This window comes from Oncorhynchus masou, chromosome 15 (genome assembly GCF_036934945.1).
Source record: "Oncorhynchus masou masou isolate Uvic2021 chromosome 15, UVic_Omas_1.1, whole genome shotgun sequence".
NCBI lineage: Eukaryota > Metazoa > Chordata > Actinopteri > Salmoniformes > Salmonidae > Oncorhynchus > Oncorhynchus masou.
In genome coordinates, this window is record NC_088226.1 from 7,149,897 (window position 1) to 7,167,187 (window position 17,291).

Here is a 17,291-nt window from a genome sequence, read left to right on the forward strand (position 1 = left end):
GGATTTCTGTTGTTTTGAATTTGGCGCCCTGCAATTTCACTGGCTGTTGGCGAGGTGGGACACTACCGTCCCACATATCCCAGAGAGGTTTTAACCAAGGACCTCTCTTCTGAATTCACTCAAAATACATTTTGCCTGCTTATAATGAGGATTGAAAAGTAATCTCCTTCTGTCAAGCTGTTAGTCATTCTCACATTAGAGTTTATTTGGTGCATATTATTAGCCTGTAACTGAACAGCACAAATGTGTGCAACCACCGAATTGCTTTTGCAAATACATTGTGTTACATCATAAAGTTTACTTACATTCACTTTCATTTTATCCTCCAAAATTGTGTTTGTTTATTTTTTTTATGGGATGTGACGCAAACACTTATCCACCTTCTTTGCTATTCCTTGTCTTTGCTATTCACTCTATCTCCTCTTACTCTGTCAGAGGCATGTGGATTGACTGATAATACTGTTTGAGAACTCTGCTCTGAGATAATTACGAAGTGGGCCATTTAAATTACAAGGTAAGGTTTTTGATTGTTTATAGATGGCTGGTTGTTTTGTCTGATACTCCCATGGCCTAAGGGCTCAGACAGGGGCCTGACAGCTATCTGATTATCTCATGGTGCCTGCAGACTAGAGGTCGACCGATTAATCGGAATGGCCGATTAAATAGGGCCAATTTCAAGTTTTCGTAACAATCGGAAATCCATTTTTTTGGACACCGATTTGGACAAATTATTATTGTTATTTTTTAAATATAGTTTTTTACACCTTTATTTCATCTTTATTTAACTAGGCAAGTCAGTTAAAAACACATTATTAGTATTTTGTTGTTGAATTTTACCCTGTTCTTCCCCCCAATTTCATGGTATCCAATTGTTAGTAGCTACTATCTTGTCTCATCGCTACAACTGGAGAGACAAACAACGGGAGAGACAAAGGTTGAAAGTCATGCGTCCTCCGATACACAACCCAACCAAGCCGCACTGCTTCTTAACACAGTGCACATCCCAGCCGCATCAATGTGTTGGAGGAAACACTGTGCACCTGGCAACCTTGGTTATCATGCACTGCACCCAACCCGCCACAGGAGTCACTGGCACACAATGAGACAAGGATATCCCTGCCAGCCAATCCCTCCCTAACCCGGACGATGCTATGCCAATTGTGTGTCGCCCCACAGACCTCCCGATCACGGCCGGTTACGACAGAGCCTGGGCGCAAACCCAGTCTCTCTGGTGGCACAGCTGGCGCTGCAGTAGAGCGCCCTTAACCACTGCGCCAACTGGGAGGCTCACATTCTTATTTTCAATGACGGCCTAGGAACGGTGGTTTAACTGCCTTGTTCAGGGGCAGAACGACAGATTTTTACCTTGTCAATTCAGGGATTCAATCTTGCAACCTTACAGTTAACTAGTCCAACGATCTAACCACCTGCCTCTCATTGCACTCCACGGGGAGCCTGCCTGTTATGCGAATGCAGTAAGCCAAGGTAAGTTGCTAGCTAGCATTAAACTTATCTTATAAAAAACAATCAATCAATCATAATCACTAGTTAACTACACATGGTTGAGGATATTACTAGTTTATCTAGCGTGTCCTGCGTTGCATATAATAGATGCGGTGTGTATTCGCGAAAAAGGACTTTCCTTGCTCCAATGTGTACCTAACCATAAACATCAATGCCTTTCTTAAAATCAATACACAGAAGTAAATATTTTTAAACCTGCATATTTAGCTAAAAGAAATCCAGGTTAGCAGGCAATATTAACAAGGTGAAATTGTGTCACTTCTCTTGCGTTCATTGCACGCAGTCAGGGTATATGCAACAGTTTGGGCCGCCTAATTTGCTAGAATTTTACTTAATTATGTCATAATATTGAAGGTTGTGCAATGTAACAGGAATATTTAGACTTATGGATGCCACCCGTTAGATAAAATGCGGAATGGTTACGTATTTCTTGGAAGACAAACACCCACAACTCAAAAGTGAAACCAGGCTACCTAAGTATGATTCTCAATCAGGGACAACGATTGACAGCTGCCTCTGATTGAGAACCATACTGGGCCGAACACAGAAATCCCAAATTATAGAAAAACGAACATAGACAACCCACCCAACTCACGCCCTGACCATACTAAACAAAGACAGTTCCTTTGTTATAAGGTCAGAACGTGACAGATAGTTTCCGGATTCTACCATATTAATGACCTAAGGCTCGTATTTCTGTGTGTTATTATGTTATAACTAAGTCTATGATTCGATAGAGCAGTCTGACTGAGCGGTGGTGCATTTTGCCAGCAGCTCTTTGCTGTGCTTCAAGCATTGCGCTGTTAATGACTTCAAGCCCATCAACTCCCGAGATCAGGCTGGTGTAACCGATGTGAAATGGCTAGCTGGTTAGTGGGGTGCACGCTAATAGCGTTTCAAACGTCACTTGTTCTGAGACTTGGAGTAGTTATTCCCCTTTCTCTGCATGGTAACGCTGCGTCGAGGGAGGCTGTTATTGATGTGTTCCTGGTTCGAGCCCAGGTAGGGGCAAGGAGAGGGACGGAACCTATTCTGTTACACTGCCAATACTAAAGTGCCTATAAGAACATCCAATAGTCAAAGGTATATGAAATACACATGGTATAGAGAGAAATAGTCCTATAATTCCTATAATAACTACAACCTAAAACTTCTTACCTGGGAATATTGAAGACTCATGTTAAAATGATCCACCAGCTTTCATATGTTCTCATGTTCTGAGCAAGGAACTTAAACGTTAGCTTTCTTACATGGCACATATTGCACTTTTACTTTCTTCTCCAACACTTTGTTTTTGCATTATTTAAACCAAATTGAACATGTTTCATTATTTATTTGAGGCTAAATTGATTTTATTGATGTATTATATTAAGTTAAAATAAGTGTTCATTCAGTATTGTTGTAATTGTCATTATTACAAATAAATGTAAAAAATCATCCGATTAATCGATATTGGATTTTTTTGGTCCTCCAATAATCGGTATCGGCGTTGAAAAGTCATAGTCGGTCGACCTCTACTGCAGACAGCTGTGGAATTACATAAAAGACCGTTTTAGACGGCCAGACATGAACTCATGACCCTTCTGGTCACAGAGCCACAGCCAAGATGCACGCCTGTGTGTACTTAAACACAGGAAAGATCTCATCACATGCATTGAGTGTTTTTCATTACAGCTATCTTGAGATCTCAACTATCTTGACTACATGAAGCCAGCTCAGATTTGTGTCTTCTCAAAATCTGATAGGAGAGTCCCACAAGATAAGAAGGAAGTGGCTATAGATGGAGAGGAATTGGCAGGGTGTCCAGAGAAGAGTGAGATGGTGAGAAATAATTACTTTTTGGAGGAGAGGAACGGTCACACAGAACATTGGGTCAGACAGCAACCAAATAAACTAGTTAGGATTGATTCTCCTCTGAGACCTCTCTGGCAGGAGGTACAGCACTGACTGCACAATAAAGGTAATTCAATCTCTGGATGGTATTTTAGTCTGGTATTGTGGTTGGGTACTCTCAATATGCCCCTCATTAACCACCACCCAGACAAAACTTCTCTAACTCCTGACCCCAGCTGTCTCAGCCTCCAGTATTTATGCTGCAGTAGTTTATATTTCTCCTGTCTTATCTGGAGACCTGTGTGAATTTAAGTAGTGCTTTCTCTAATTCTCTCTCTCTCTCTTTCTTTCTCTCTCTCTCTCGGAGGACCTGAGCCCTAGGACCATGCCTCAGGACTACCTGGCCTGATGACTCCTTGCTATCCTCAGTCCACCTGGCTGTGTTGCTGCTCCAGTTTCAACTGTTCTGCCTGCGGCTATGGAACCCTGACCTGTTCACCGGACGTGCTACCTGTCCCAGACCTGCTCTCTAGAGACAGCAGGAGCGGTAGAGATACTGTGAATGATCGGCTATGAAAAGCCAACTGACATTTATTCCTGAGGTGCTGAGTTGTTGCACCCTCGACAACCACTGTGATTATTATTCTTTGACCCTGCTGGTCATCAATGAACATTTTAACATCTTGGCCATGTTCTGTTATAATCTCCACCCGGCACAGCCAGAAGAGGACTGGCCACCCCTCATAGCCTGGTTCCTCTCTAAGTTTCTTCCTAGGTTCTGGCCTTTCTAGGGAGTTTTTCCTAGCCACCGTCCTTCTACACCTGCACTGCTTGCTGTTTGGGGTTTTACAGGCTGGGTTTCTGTACAGCGCTTTGAGATATCAGCTGATGTAAGAAGGGCTTTATAAATACATTTGATTTTATTTGAACTACTATACTTCCAGTACATTACACTGAGCTAGAGGCAAAGTTTTTATTTTTAATTTTTTTTATTTAACCTTTATTTAACCAGGTAGGCTAGTTGAGAACAAGTTCTCATTTGCAACTGCGACCTGGCCAAGATAAAGCATAGCAGTGTAAACAGACAACACAGAGTTACACATTGAGTAAACAATTAACAAGTCAATAACACAGTAGAAAAAAAACAAAAAAAGGGAGTCTATATACATTGTGTGCAAAAGGCATGAGGAGGTAGGTGAATAATTACAATTTTGCAGATTAACACTGGAGAGATAAATGATCAGATGGTCATGTACAGGTAGAGATATTGGTGTGCAAAAGAGCAGAAAAGTAAATAAATAAAAACAGTATGGGGATGAGGTAGGTAAAATTGGGTGGGCTATTTACCGATATGCTATGTACAGCTGCAGCGATCGGTTAGCTGCTCAGATAGCAAATGTTTGAAGTTGGTGAGGGAGATAAAAGTCTCCAACGTCAGCGATTTTTGCAATTCGTTCCAGTCACAGGCAGCAGAGAACTGGAACGAAAGGCGGCCAAATGAGGTGTTGGCTTTAGGGATGATCAGTGAGATACACCTGCTGGAGCGCGTGCTACGGGTGGGTGTTGCCATCGCGACCAATGAACTGAGATAAGGCGGAGCTTTACCTAGCATGGACTTGTAGATGGCCTGGAGCCAGTGGGTCTGGCGACGAATATGTAGCGAGGGCCAGCCGACTAGAGCATACAGGTCGCAGTGGTGGGTGGTATAAGGTGCTTTAGTGACAAAACGGATGGCACTGTGATAAACTGCATCCAGTTTGCTGAGTAGAGTGTTGGAAGCTATTTTGTAGATGACATCGCCGAAGTCGAGGATCGGTAGGATAGTCAGTTTTACTAGGGTAAGTTTGGCGGCGTGAGTGAAGGAGGCTTTGTTGCGGAATAGAAAGCCGACTCTAGATTTGATTTTCGATTGGAGATGTTTGATATGAGTCTGGAAGGAGAGTTAACAGTCTAGCCAGACACCTAGGTACTTATAGATGTCCACATATTCAAGGTCGGAACCATCGAAGGTGGTGATGCTAGTCAGGCGTGCGGGTGCAGGCAGTGAACGGTTGAAAAGCATGCATTTGGTTTTACTAGCGTTTAAGAGCAGTTGGAGGCCACGGAAGGAGTGTTGTATGGCATTGAAGCTTGTTTGGAGGTTAGATAGCACAGTGTCCAAGGACGGGCCGGAAGTATATAGAATGGTGTCGTCTGCATAGAGGTGGATCAGGGAATCCCCGCAGCAAGAGCAACATCATTGATATATACAGAGAAAAGAGTCGGCCCGAGAATTGAACCCTGTGGCACCCCCATAGAGACTGCCAGAGGACCGGACAGCATGCCCTCCGATTTGACACACTGAACTCTGTCTGCAAAGTCGTTGGTGAACCATGCAAGGCAGTCATCAGAAAAACCGAGGCTACTGAGTCTGCCGATAAGAATATGGTGATTGACAGAGTCGAAAGCCTTGGCAAGGTCGATGAAGATGGCTGCACAGTACTGTCTTTTATCGATGGCGGTTATGATATCGTTTAGTACCTTGAGCATGGCTGAGGTGCACCCGTGACCGGCTCGGAAACCAGATTGCACAGCGGAGAAGGTACGGTGGGATTCGAGATGGTCAGTGACCTGTTTGTTGACTTGGCTTTCAAAGACCTTAGATAGGCAGGGCAGGATGGATATAGGTCTGTAGCAGTTTGGGTCCAGGGTGTCCCCCTTTGAAGAGGGGGATGACTGCGGCAGCTTTCCAATCCTTGGGGATCTCAGACGATATGAAAGAGAGGTTGAACAGGCTGGTAATAGGAGTTGCGACAATGGCGGCGGATAGTTTCAGAAATAGAGGGTCCAGATTGTCAAGCCCAGCTGATTTGTACGGGTCCAGGTTTTGCAGCTCATTCAGAACATCTGCTATCTGGATTTGGGTAAAGGAGAACCTGGAGAGGCTTGGGCAAGTAGCTGTGGGGGGGGGGGGCATGGCCAGCCGTTGAGAAATGCTTGATGAAGTTTTCGATTATTCATGGATTTATCGGTGGTGACCGTGTTACCTAGCCTCAGTGCAGTGGGCAGCTGGGAGGAGGTGCTCTTGTTCTCCATGGACTTCACAGTGTCCCAGAACTTTTTGGAGTTGGAGCTACAGGATGCAAATTTCTGCCTGAAGATGCTGGCCTTAGCTTTCCTGACTGACTGCGTGTATTGGTTCCTGACTTCCCTGAACAGTTGCATGTTGCGGGGACTATTCGATGCTATTGCAGTCCGTCACAGGATGTTTTTGTGCTGGTCGAGGGCAGTCAGGTCTGGAGTGAACCAAGGGATATATCTGTTCTTAGTTCTGCATTTTTTGAACGGAGCATGCTTATCTAAAATGGTGAGAAAGTTACTTTTAAAGAATGACCAGGCATCCTCAACTGACGGGATGAGGTCAATGTCCTTCCAGGATACCCGGGCCAGGTCGATTAGAAAGGCCTACTCACAGAAGTGTTTTAGGGAGCGTTTGACAGTGATGAGGGGTGGTCGTTTGACTGCGGCTCCGTAGCGGATACAGGCAATGAGGCAGTGATCGCTGAGATCCTGGTTGAAGACAGCGGAGGTGTATTTGGAGGGCCAGTTGGTCAGGATGACGTCTATGAGGGTGCCCTTGTTTACAGATTTAGGGTTGTACCTGGTGGGTTCCTTGATGATTTGTGTGAGATTGAGGGCATCCAGCTTAGATTGTAGGACTGCCGGGGTGTTAAGCATATCCCAGTTTAGGTCACCTAACAGAACAAACTCTGAAGCTAGATGGGGGGCGATCAATTCGCAAATGGTGTCCAGGGCACAGCTGGGAGCTGAGGGGGGTCGGTAGCAGGCGGCAACAGTGAGAGACTTATTTCTGGAGAGAGTAATTTTCTAAAGTAGTTTGAACTGTTTGGGTATGGACCTGGAAAGTATGACATTACTTTGCAGGCTATCTCTGCAGTAGACTGCAACTCCTCCCCCTTTGGCAGTTCTATCTTGACGGAAAATGTTATAGTTGGGTATGGAAATCTCCAAATTTTTGGTGGCCTTCCTGAGCCAGGATTCAGACACGGCAAGGACATCAGGGTTAGCAGAGTGTGCTAAAGCAGTGAGTAAAACAAACTTGGGGGGAGGCTTCTGATGTTGACATGCATGAAGCCAAGGCTTTTTCGATCACAGAAGTCAACAAATGAGGGTGCCTGGGGACATGCAGGGCCTGGGTTTACCTCCACATCACCCGCAGAACAGAGGAGTAGTAGTATGAGGGTGCGGCTAAAGGCTATCAAAACTGGTCGCCTAGAGCGTTGTGGACAGAGAATAAAAGGAGCAGATTTCTGGGCATGGTAGAATATATTCAGGGCATAATGCGCAGACAGGGGTATGGTGGGGTGCGGGTACAGCGGAGGTAAGCCCAGGCACTGGGTGATGATGAGAGAGGTTGTATCTCTGGACATGCTGGTTGTAATGTTGAGGTCACCGCATGTGTGGGAGGTGGGACAAAGGAGGTATCAGGGGTATGAAGAGTGGAACTAGGGGCTCCATTGTAAACTAAAACAATAAGTAACCTGAACAACAGTATACACGGCATATTGACATTTGAGAGAGACATACAGCGAGGCATACAGTAATCACAGGTGTTGAATTGGGAGAGCTAGCTAAAACAGTAGCTAAAACAGTAGGTGAGACAACAACAGCTAATCAGCTAGCACAACAACAGCAGGTAAAATGGCGTTGACTAGGCAGGGAGGGTCGGATTAACTACACACAGAGCCTGAGTGCGGCTGGGGCCGACAGATAAAACATAAACAAGCAGAATGGAGTACCGTGATTAATGGACAGTCCAGCGTGCATCAGCTATGTAGCCAAGTGATCAGTGTCCAGGGGCAGCGGTGGGTGGAGCAGGGAAGCTAGACTGGCGAGTATTATCCAGGTTAAGAAAACTGGCTGGCTGCGCAGAAGGTAAAGGCCGTTAGCGGTGGCTAACAATGACTAAATGGCTTGTAGCTAGTCAGCTGGTTAGCTTCTGGAGGTGATTGAGCCCCTGGCTTTGCACAATGCAGGGTGAAGGTGTGCCTCTAGTTACGCTTACACCTCTTCTCCTCACAGAGAAATTAGCATTTCCAAGAATAAATCCATTGTGAATGTATTGTCCTACTCCTTATCATCTTTATCTGGCCTTGAACTATATGGGAGCTTAGCACTGCAGGAGCGGGAGTGTGATAATTGTTTTTTCCTCCTCTTTAGCGTGGGCAGGGTGTGAAAGCCTGAGGGGAAACTGATACTGTCACCGCCTCCTGATCCACAAGAAGATTCACTCTCAGATCCACTCTCAGATCCACTCTCAGATCCACACCCAGATCCACTCTCAGATCCAAAATCAGTAAACCCACAGATTATAAAAGCACTGGAGAGATGAACTCGAGTTCAGGGTAGTAGCTATTGAACTGGAGTTCAGCTTAGTAGCTATTGAACTGGAGTTCAGCTTAGTAGCTATTGAACTGGAGTTCAGCGTAGTAGTTATTGAACTGGAGTTCAGCTTAGTAGCTATTGAACTGGAGTTCAGCTTAGTAGCTATTGAACTGGAGTTCAGGGTAGTAGCTATTGAACTGGAGTTCAGCTTAGTAGCTATTGAACTGGAGTTCAGCTTAGTAGCTATTGAACTGGAGTTCAGCGTAGTAGTTATTGAACTGGAGTTCAGTATAGTAGCTATTGAACTGGAGTTCAGGGTAGTAGCTATTGAACTGGAGTTCAGTGCAGTAGCTATTGAACTGGAGTTCAGTGTAGTAGTTATTGAACTGGAGTTCAGCGTAGTAGCTATTGAACTGGAGTTCAGCATAGTAGCTATTGAACTGGAGTTCAGTGTAGTAGTTATTGAACTGGTGTTCAGCGTAGTAGCTATTGAACTGGAGTTCAGCGTAGTAGCTGATGCAATGACTTATAAAGTAATCAAACCTGGCGAAAAAAATAAACAGGTTACCTATAGGCTAATAAATCTTATGAGCTCCAACGTCATGGATAGTGCTTCAGGCAGCATTTTTTGGAATATAAAATCAGATCAAATGTTATTTGTCACATGTGTCGTAAACAACAGGAGTAGACCAACAGTGAAATGCTTATTGACCAATATGATAACATTTTCTGTAAATCCCCTCAATATTTTAGGCAAATGTCACACAAATTGTTTTTTATCATGTTAGGAATGACAGCAGCATAGTTGTTTTATGTTGCGGTTTCAATCAAGGTGCAGTCAAGGTATACAGGGGCAGGAGCAAATGGAAATAAAGCAGTTATCTTCACCCCTGGCTCTCTGGTACTTAAAATAGCTTGTCCTGAGTTTATTACATAGTAAGTATATTGTTAGTACACAGGTATAAGAGCTACTAGATTTAATTATAGCCAACTATAACCTACCTTGAATTCCACGGACAGTTGAGGGATGTATTCCAGAGTCCAGAGTGCCCTAACAAGTGATGCCAACTGCTCAGTGACTTCACCTCTGGCGTGCTGCGAGTCTTCACTTTTAACAATCCCATTAATTCTCCTTCGACTCAAATCCAATTTGTACCGCTCCAACCCGAGATACTCTGCGAGCAGGTCAGTGTTGCTCAAACACTGGACCACGGCGTTCATGAAACAGGTGTTCCCGTGATTTTTCAAGCCTAGAACACCTGGAATTTTGCCACCATAGCACCATAAAACCCCCTCTTTCACCGAGCAACGGGAAGAAGCTATCGAATTATTTTTAACAGAATCATCCCCGGCGACCTGGACATCCTCTTTGATATTTTCTGAGTTGGCACTGAGTGTGCAAGGTGTCCCGTCACGAAACCCTCCATCGTCATCCTCTGCGCCCTGAACTGCAACGTCTCCAAAGTGGGTAAAAGTGCCCAAAGTTTTGATAATTTTATTTACAAAACTCCCCACCGACTTCAATGATTTCTTTCGAAAAAGCCGTCCATGTTTCTGTTTGTTTTCCTTGCGCTTTGCTGCCTTTGACGTGGCTTCATCCTTCACTCTGCAGTGTTTATCCATATCTTTATAATACTTTGCCGATGTTGGAGAATTCTGGAATTAATTTCGAGGCCAGTGTGCCACTTTTCTGCAGAGATTTCCCATCCGGATACCGTGAGGAGGACAGAACACCAGCGCACAGAGGTGAAACCATCGCGGAGCCATGGCACATCAACACATATCGACTCCGTGCAGCCGGTAAACGTCAAACATTTCATCACTTAATCCCTTAATACTTGTTGACCAAATTACATGAGCTCCATCGATGTTCAACATTACCCTCGCCTTTTCTTGCCTCTTACTTGCAGCCTTTACGGGCATGTACACACGCACTTACCCATCGCTTCGAACTTCGTCTCGAAAGAGGCGTGTATTCATATGCGTAGTGTGTGACTATTCCCTCCCACTTTGATCCCCTGTGTCATCAAAGTAGTTTACACTGGCATAGTAGGCTATATAAACGCTGACTCACAAATTAATGTTTCCAGTTTTAACTTTTATTTTCATGAAAAAAATCAAGTTGATGTTTCCAGGTTTAACTTTTATCCTCATGAAAACAAGCAGTTTTTCATGGTTGAATGTTGAAACAGTCATATTTTCTGTTTGGCAGGTTTTCTCTGTTAATATAAAATATATGGATTAGTCATGGACACGTTTTTGCATTTAGAACACACACACATATTAGCCAATCATAAATTTCCCAATGTTTGGGAACCCCTGCTGTTTCAACCCACTGGCATGAAGGGCAGTGGTGAGGTGCTCACCTGAAGAGAGCAGTAACCAACCATACACAACAGATATGATGGAAAATAAGCAGACATATTTCAGTCAGGTTCATCTCAAACATGAACTTTATGGAGTTTGTTGGTTGGGGAATAAAACAGTCTTTGCAAAAGCATAAGTGCATTCCTTTTACATTCACAACAATATCATTCAATACCTTGGAGAATGCCCTGGCAGAAATGGAGACCTTGTGAAAAAATGTCTTGTTAATCTATACTCAGGCAATGAAATGGGAGCACCAATAGGAGTGGGATCTTTAAAGGTCCAATGCAGCTTGTTCACCAGCTTGTCATCACCATTCGCCACCTATGTGGAGACACAAAGCATACATTATTATGGGATATCAGTGTTTCGTTTAGTCTGCTGTCAGTGCAGTACAATGGGTACAGTATAGACTATCTCATCTTACAAAGGCTTGATGAATGATGTCTCTGAGGGACAATGAAATGTTGTGGCCTGAGATTACATTGAACTGTATAAACCATATATAGGCTGTTTCTTAATTTGAGCCAGTTTCTCACAGCAGGAAAATAATCCTGCAGCAACAGGAAATATTAACTATTATGTGGATTATAAATAATGGATATTTTTCTAGGGGTTTGATACATTCTACATTAGCGTAAATCAAGTCTGAAACTATGAAGTGGAATTTACAAACAAGATTTAAGGTAACGCATCTGTATCTGTCACAAACTGGTCTCCATCGAGGGTGATGTGCATTCCATGAATGGATCCTGAGAGGGACCCTTCTAGTTCTCGTAAGGCAAACCGTCATACACCTCCCAATAGCCAATCCATCTCAGAAAATACACAGTATGTTAAATATTACAGGCCTTGATGTGCAGTAAACGAGGATCGTAGAATAGTTGTGTGAAGAACTCTCATTAAACTGCAAAATGCATACAATCACAATGTATAAAATCCACCCAACAGTTTCCAAAAGCGCATGCTTATTATTTTTCAACCAGGATTATAATATACAGAGTCTTTCACAATGACCAGTATTCATTATTCAAACTTTTTAATTAATGCAAGTCTGTGTCAAAATCTCTCCTCCTGTTTAAAAATGTTTATAAGCAGATGTATTGTGCATGCCAGCATTTATTGGCTGGTAAATACTTTTGGGAGATTTATAACTAAAGCCTTGACTTTCTCCTAATGAGTCCTTCACAGTATGCAAATAGAAACTGCTACCGTCTATCAAATAGTAAAATGCAGTGGTTAAAACATGGTTGTGTGGGAATGAGCCATAATCATCTCTGGGGTTGGCAGCTGTCTCCTTAGCCTCTCGGCCTCCAGTTGCAACTGTTATTTGAAGTTAATTTTAGACCACAAATACCACATTTCCCTTTTAAAACGCAGGTGCCTTTCTATTTTTCCCATGTTGAAAAATGAATTAACCTACAAAGAAGGAGCTCAGGAAAAGTGTAGATTTTACATCCTATGTGATTGTGCTCACCACTTTTCATGAAAAAACATGTGCTCCACTAGTGTAGAGTTTAGACATACAGTGGGGAGAACAAGTATTTGATACACTGCCGATTTTGCAGGTTTTCCTACTTACAAAGCATGTAGAGGTCTGTAATTTTTACCATAGGTACAATTCAACTGTGAGAGACGGAATCTAAAACCAAAATCCAGAAAATCACATTGTATGATTTTTAAGTAATTAATTTGCATTTTATTGCATGACATAAGTATTTGATCACCTACCAACCAGTAAGAATTCCGTCTCTCACAGACCTGTTAGTTTTTCTTTAAGTAGTCCTCCTGTTCTCCACTCATTACCTGTATTAACTGCACCTGTTTGAACTCATTACCTGTGTAAAAGACACCTGTCCACAACCTCAATCAAACATACTTCAACCTCTCCACAATGGCCAAGACCAGAGAGCTGTGTAAGGACATCAGGGATAAAATTGTAGACCTGCACAAGGCTGGGATGGGCTACAGGACAATAGGCAAGCAGCTTGGTGAGAAGGCAACAACTGTTGGCGCAATTATTAGAAAATGGAAGAAGTTCAAGATGATGGTCAATCACCCTCGGTCTGGGGCTCCATGCAAGATCTCACCTCGTGGGCCATCAATGATCATGAGGAAGGTGAGGGATCAGCCCAGAACTACACGGCAGGACCTGGTCAATGACCTGAAGAGAGCTGGGATCACAGTCTCAAAGAAAACCATTAATAACACACTACGCCGTCATGGATTAAAATCCTGCAGCGCACGCAAGGTCCCCCTGCTCAAGCCAGCGCATGTCCAGGCCCGTCTGAAGTTTGACCATGACCATCTGGATGATCCAGAGGATGAATGGGAGAAGGTCATGTGGTCTGATGAGACAGAAATAGAGCTTTTTGGTCTAAACTCCACTCGCCGTGTTTGGAGGAAGAAGAAGGATGAGTACAACCCCAAGAATACCATCCCAACCGTGAAGCATGGAGGTGGAAACATCATTCTTTGGGGATGCTTTTCTGCAAAGGGGACAGGACGACTGCACCGTATTGAGGGGAGGATGGATGGGGCCATGTATCGTGAGATCTTGGCCAACAACCTCCTTCCCTCAGTAAGAGCATTGAAGATGGGTCGTGGCTGGGTCTTCCAGCAAGACAACGACCCGAAACACACAGCCAGGGCAACTAAGGAGTGGCTCCGTAAGAAGCATCTCGAGGTCCTGGAGTGGCCTAGCCAGTCTCCAGACCTGAACCTAATAGAAAATCTTTGGAGGGAGCTGAAAGTCCGTATTGCCCAGCGACAGCCCTGAAACCTGAAGGATCTGGAGAAGGTCTGTATGGAGAAGTGGGCCAAAATCCCTGCTGCAGTGTGTGCAAACCTGGTCAAGAACTACAGGAAACGTATGATCTCTGTAATTGCAAACAAAGGTTTCTGTACCAAATATTAAGTTCTGCTTTTCTGATGTATCAAATACTTATGTCATGCAATAAAATGCAAATTAATTAATTAAAAATCATAAAATGTGATTTTCTGGATTTTCTCTACATGCTTTGTAAGTTGGAAAACCTGCAAAATTGGCAGTGTATCAAATACTTGTTCTCCCCACTGTACCTAGTCTATTGATGTAAAGAAATTATGCTAGCAAAAAGTATATTCTATTTATACACAAAACACTCCCCCTCAGTTAAAGATAAATAGAAAAGGTGTTTCTTTGAAAGTGCTGCAGTTTGATCCAGAGTCCTGAATCTAAAGAATCAGGTCCAAACGTCCATCATGAAGACATATGGATTGTACTCATGAAATACTGAATTATAATACTACGAAAACCAAGCCTCAAGAGAAATAATCTCTGTGGAATACCTCAAAATAACAATATTTTATGTGATGTTAGTGTGCTACTCAATGGATTGCTCTGGTCCACCAGTGAAATATATATGTTTTAAGTTAAACAAGGAGAGATCATTTTCCAATTAGGTTTTCTCTGTGAAGAAGTAAACATCATCCTCGATGAAATGGGTGACAGAGACCATCTGGTTGCCTGAGTCATAGCGATGCCATCTGCTTTAGGAACAAACAATCCCTTAGTAGAGAATACAATGCACTGTCATTGTCACTGCATTACTCTACTATGACATCTGGCGCTAAAATATGACCAGTGGCAAGGAGATGGCGCTCACACGCGACTCACTGTGCGATCAATCATCCATTGTGTTTCCATGGTAATAATTAAATAAATAATATGGTAGTCATTAACCCAATCAGAGTTTAATTCTCCCTCAATACTTTAGTCTGTTGTACAAATGAGTCTGACCTCAGTAAATGCTCTTCTATATCCTGCTGTGGATGTTCCTTTCTGTCTGTGCTACTAGTGATGATCTGGTACTCCTCAGGGTGGTAGCAGACACTTCTAACCAGAGTATACAGTATCTGTTGCTTGTATTTGTTTCACTGTTAAAATCAAATACTATTTGTTAAACTATTAGTCCTTTCTTCATATCAATAGCATTGTAACCAGATTCTGTTATGCATAAACATGAGCCAAGGCTTGTGGTTTTTGAAAACTTTGTTTATCTGGTAGGCCCTAACACAGTGCAGAGGTTTCATGCCCACTAACTATAGGTATCTATAATTATATAATTTGGTGGGTGCTTATACTCCCTCGGAAAATGGCCATTATCAACGGCGACCCAATTTGTACTTTGCAATGCTCATGGTTCTTCATCGCCATCATTGTTGTTTATCTTTATCTCCATGGTTCTTTATCTCCATCATTGTTGTTTATCTTTATCTCCATGGTGCTTTATCTCCATCATTGTTGTTTATCTTTATCTCCATGGTGCTTTATCTTCTTGATCTTTACCTGTCCCTCCCCTCCCCGCTGGCAATCGTCTTGCAGCCTCTGGTGATGGCAATGGCTGTCACTCACAACCATGCTGTGGGTGTTGTGCACAGTCATCAGCCTGCTAGTCTCAGGAGTGAAGCCACAGATCTTATCATCATTCCAGGCTGAAAGAAAACAACACAAAAAGTCAATGACTGGGAGAAATACAAACATGAATGCGTGACAGAAAGTATTGGTTTTCTTTCATCCGAGTTAAAAATGGCACAACTGTTGTTGCCCAACTAAATCACCACCAGAAGAATGCATTTGCATTTCCAGACAGCAGACATGGCTTACAATAGAAAGCCCCTGAGTTTCTGCTGCTAAGAAATGGAAAGGGAAATCCACCACTGATGATGCTCCTGCCGTCAATCATGAATTCCACAGTGTTGCAGCCAGGTCATGTTGGGCACAGTGATATGTAGCACTTCTTCAGAGGTATGCCACGTCCAGATGTCATTCTCAGAACGTGGCAAAGAGCTCAGATGAGCCACTGTGAGATATACATCAAGATATATACGTTAAATTAAAGCACTTATCAGCCCATAATGAATCGATCTAGCTATTGAAAATGACTAATATAAATATCATGCTTAACAATATCTACTTTGGAGGACACAGGACATGACTTACAGTAAATTATAGTATAGCCCCCTCTACTGGTGTCATTTCAAAAGGCAAATGAGCTTCAAAATGAACAGCCAGTCAAGCAGAAACAGTTTCCTATTTGTATTCAGTAGGGGACTGACCCTGCACACAAATGGAGTGTGATGGCGTATATTATGTGACCTTTTAGCCTGTTGTTTCACTCACATCGTTCACGGCGCTGTTATGGCTGGAGGTGATCAGGTGATGAACTCCTCTTTGAAGTCAGTGTAGCTGAAATGGCAGATCTGTGTTGTCTCTGTGCCCACAAAGAACTGGTGACCATCACCACGGGGCGCTATGGATGTCACCCCTTTCCAGCTGAACCTTCCTGCCAAAGAGTAGAAACCAAAGAATACATGTACAGGTAGTGTTCATTGAGTAGTACAGTGGTGCATTAGATGCTTTTGGAAGATGCACACAGGATTACTGAAGTGAGAGAATAACTATAAAAGTTAATAAAGACCTCCATTCCAGACACTAGACTCACTTGATGTGTTTGAAGTTGGATGAGGATCCTGAACAGAGTGAACATGCCATCTCCTGAGCCGAGAGTATGTTGCCTGTCTTCATCACAGACTGTGTTCACCCCATGTCGACAACGAGGGGAAATGCATGCTGAGTTCTGAGTTTTATACTGTAGTCTATCTAACTAAGCCAGATATTAAACTCCTCTTACCGTGTTCCTTTTTTGAAGCCACTTTGCTGAACTTCTGTTTCACTGGGCCACGGCCCATTAAGAAGCTTGGTCTTGAGACTGACTTTCAGGATATCCCCACTGGTGCCACAGTAGAAATAGTATAGCTGATCCCAGACCTCCTCAGGGATCTGTACCATGAAGCAATAGCAAGTTATTCAGACTGCAAACTGCAGTATGCTGAGGAAATAGCACTCTCACAAATGTATCAGGACTCTACAGCCTACATTTTCCAACATAGGTGCACACGTGCTCCTTGTATGAGAGGTCAGCATAGCGCCCTGTGTATGTATTACTGCACTGTATGTTCTGATATTGTAATTTGTATAGAACAAGAAGGCCCGCACTCTGTTAAAGCTCCCAATTCACAGATTTATTGACAATGTTTCGATCCGAAACGGATCTTAGCCGATTTATGACCTGACAAAGATCCGTTTTGGAACAAAACGTCAATAAATCGGTGAACTGGGAGCCTTAACAGTATGCTGG

At 43.2% G+C, this 17,291-nt stretch overlaps 1 protein-coding gene and 1 pseudogene across 1 annotated transcript in view; both read right to left on the reverse strand.

Annotated features, from left to right (window-relative positions):
• LOC135555438 (ubiquitin carboxyl-terminal hydrolase 43-like) overlaps positions 1 to 10,693 on the reverse strand; it is a 104,500-nt gene extending 93,807 nt beyond the window's left edge. Inside the window, exon 1 of the mRNA XM_064987849.1 lies at positions 9,745 to 10,693. Coding sequence (XP_064843921.1) covers positions 9,745 to 10,365 — 621 coding nt within the window. The 5' untranslated portion in view covers positions 10,366 to 10,693. The remainder of the gene's footprint in view (positions 1 to 9,744) is intronic.
• A 5,612-nt stretch (positions 10,694 to 16,305) lies between these two features.
• LOC135555229 (cilia- and flagella-associated protein 52-like) overlaps positions 16,306 to 17,291 on the reverse strand; it is a 41,078-nt pseudogene continuing 40,092 nt past the window's right edge.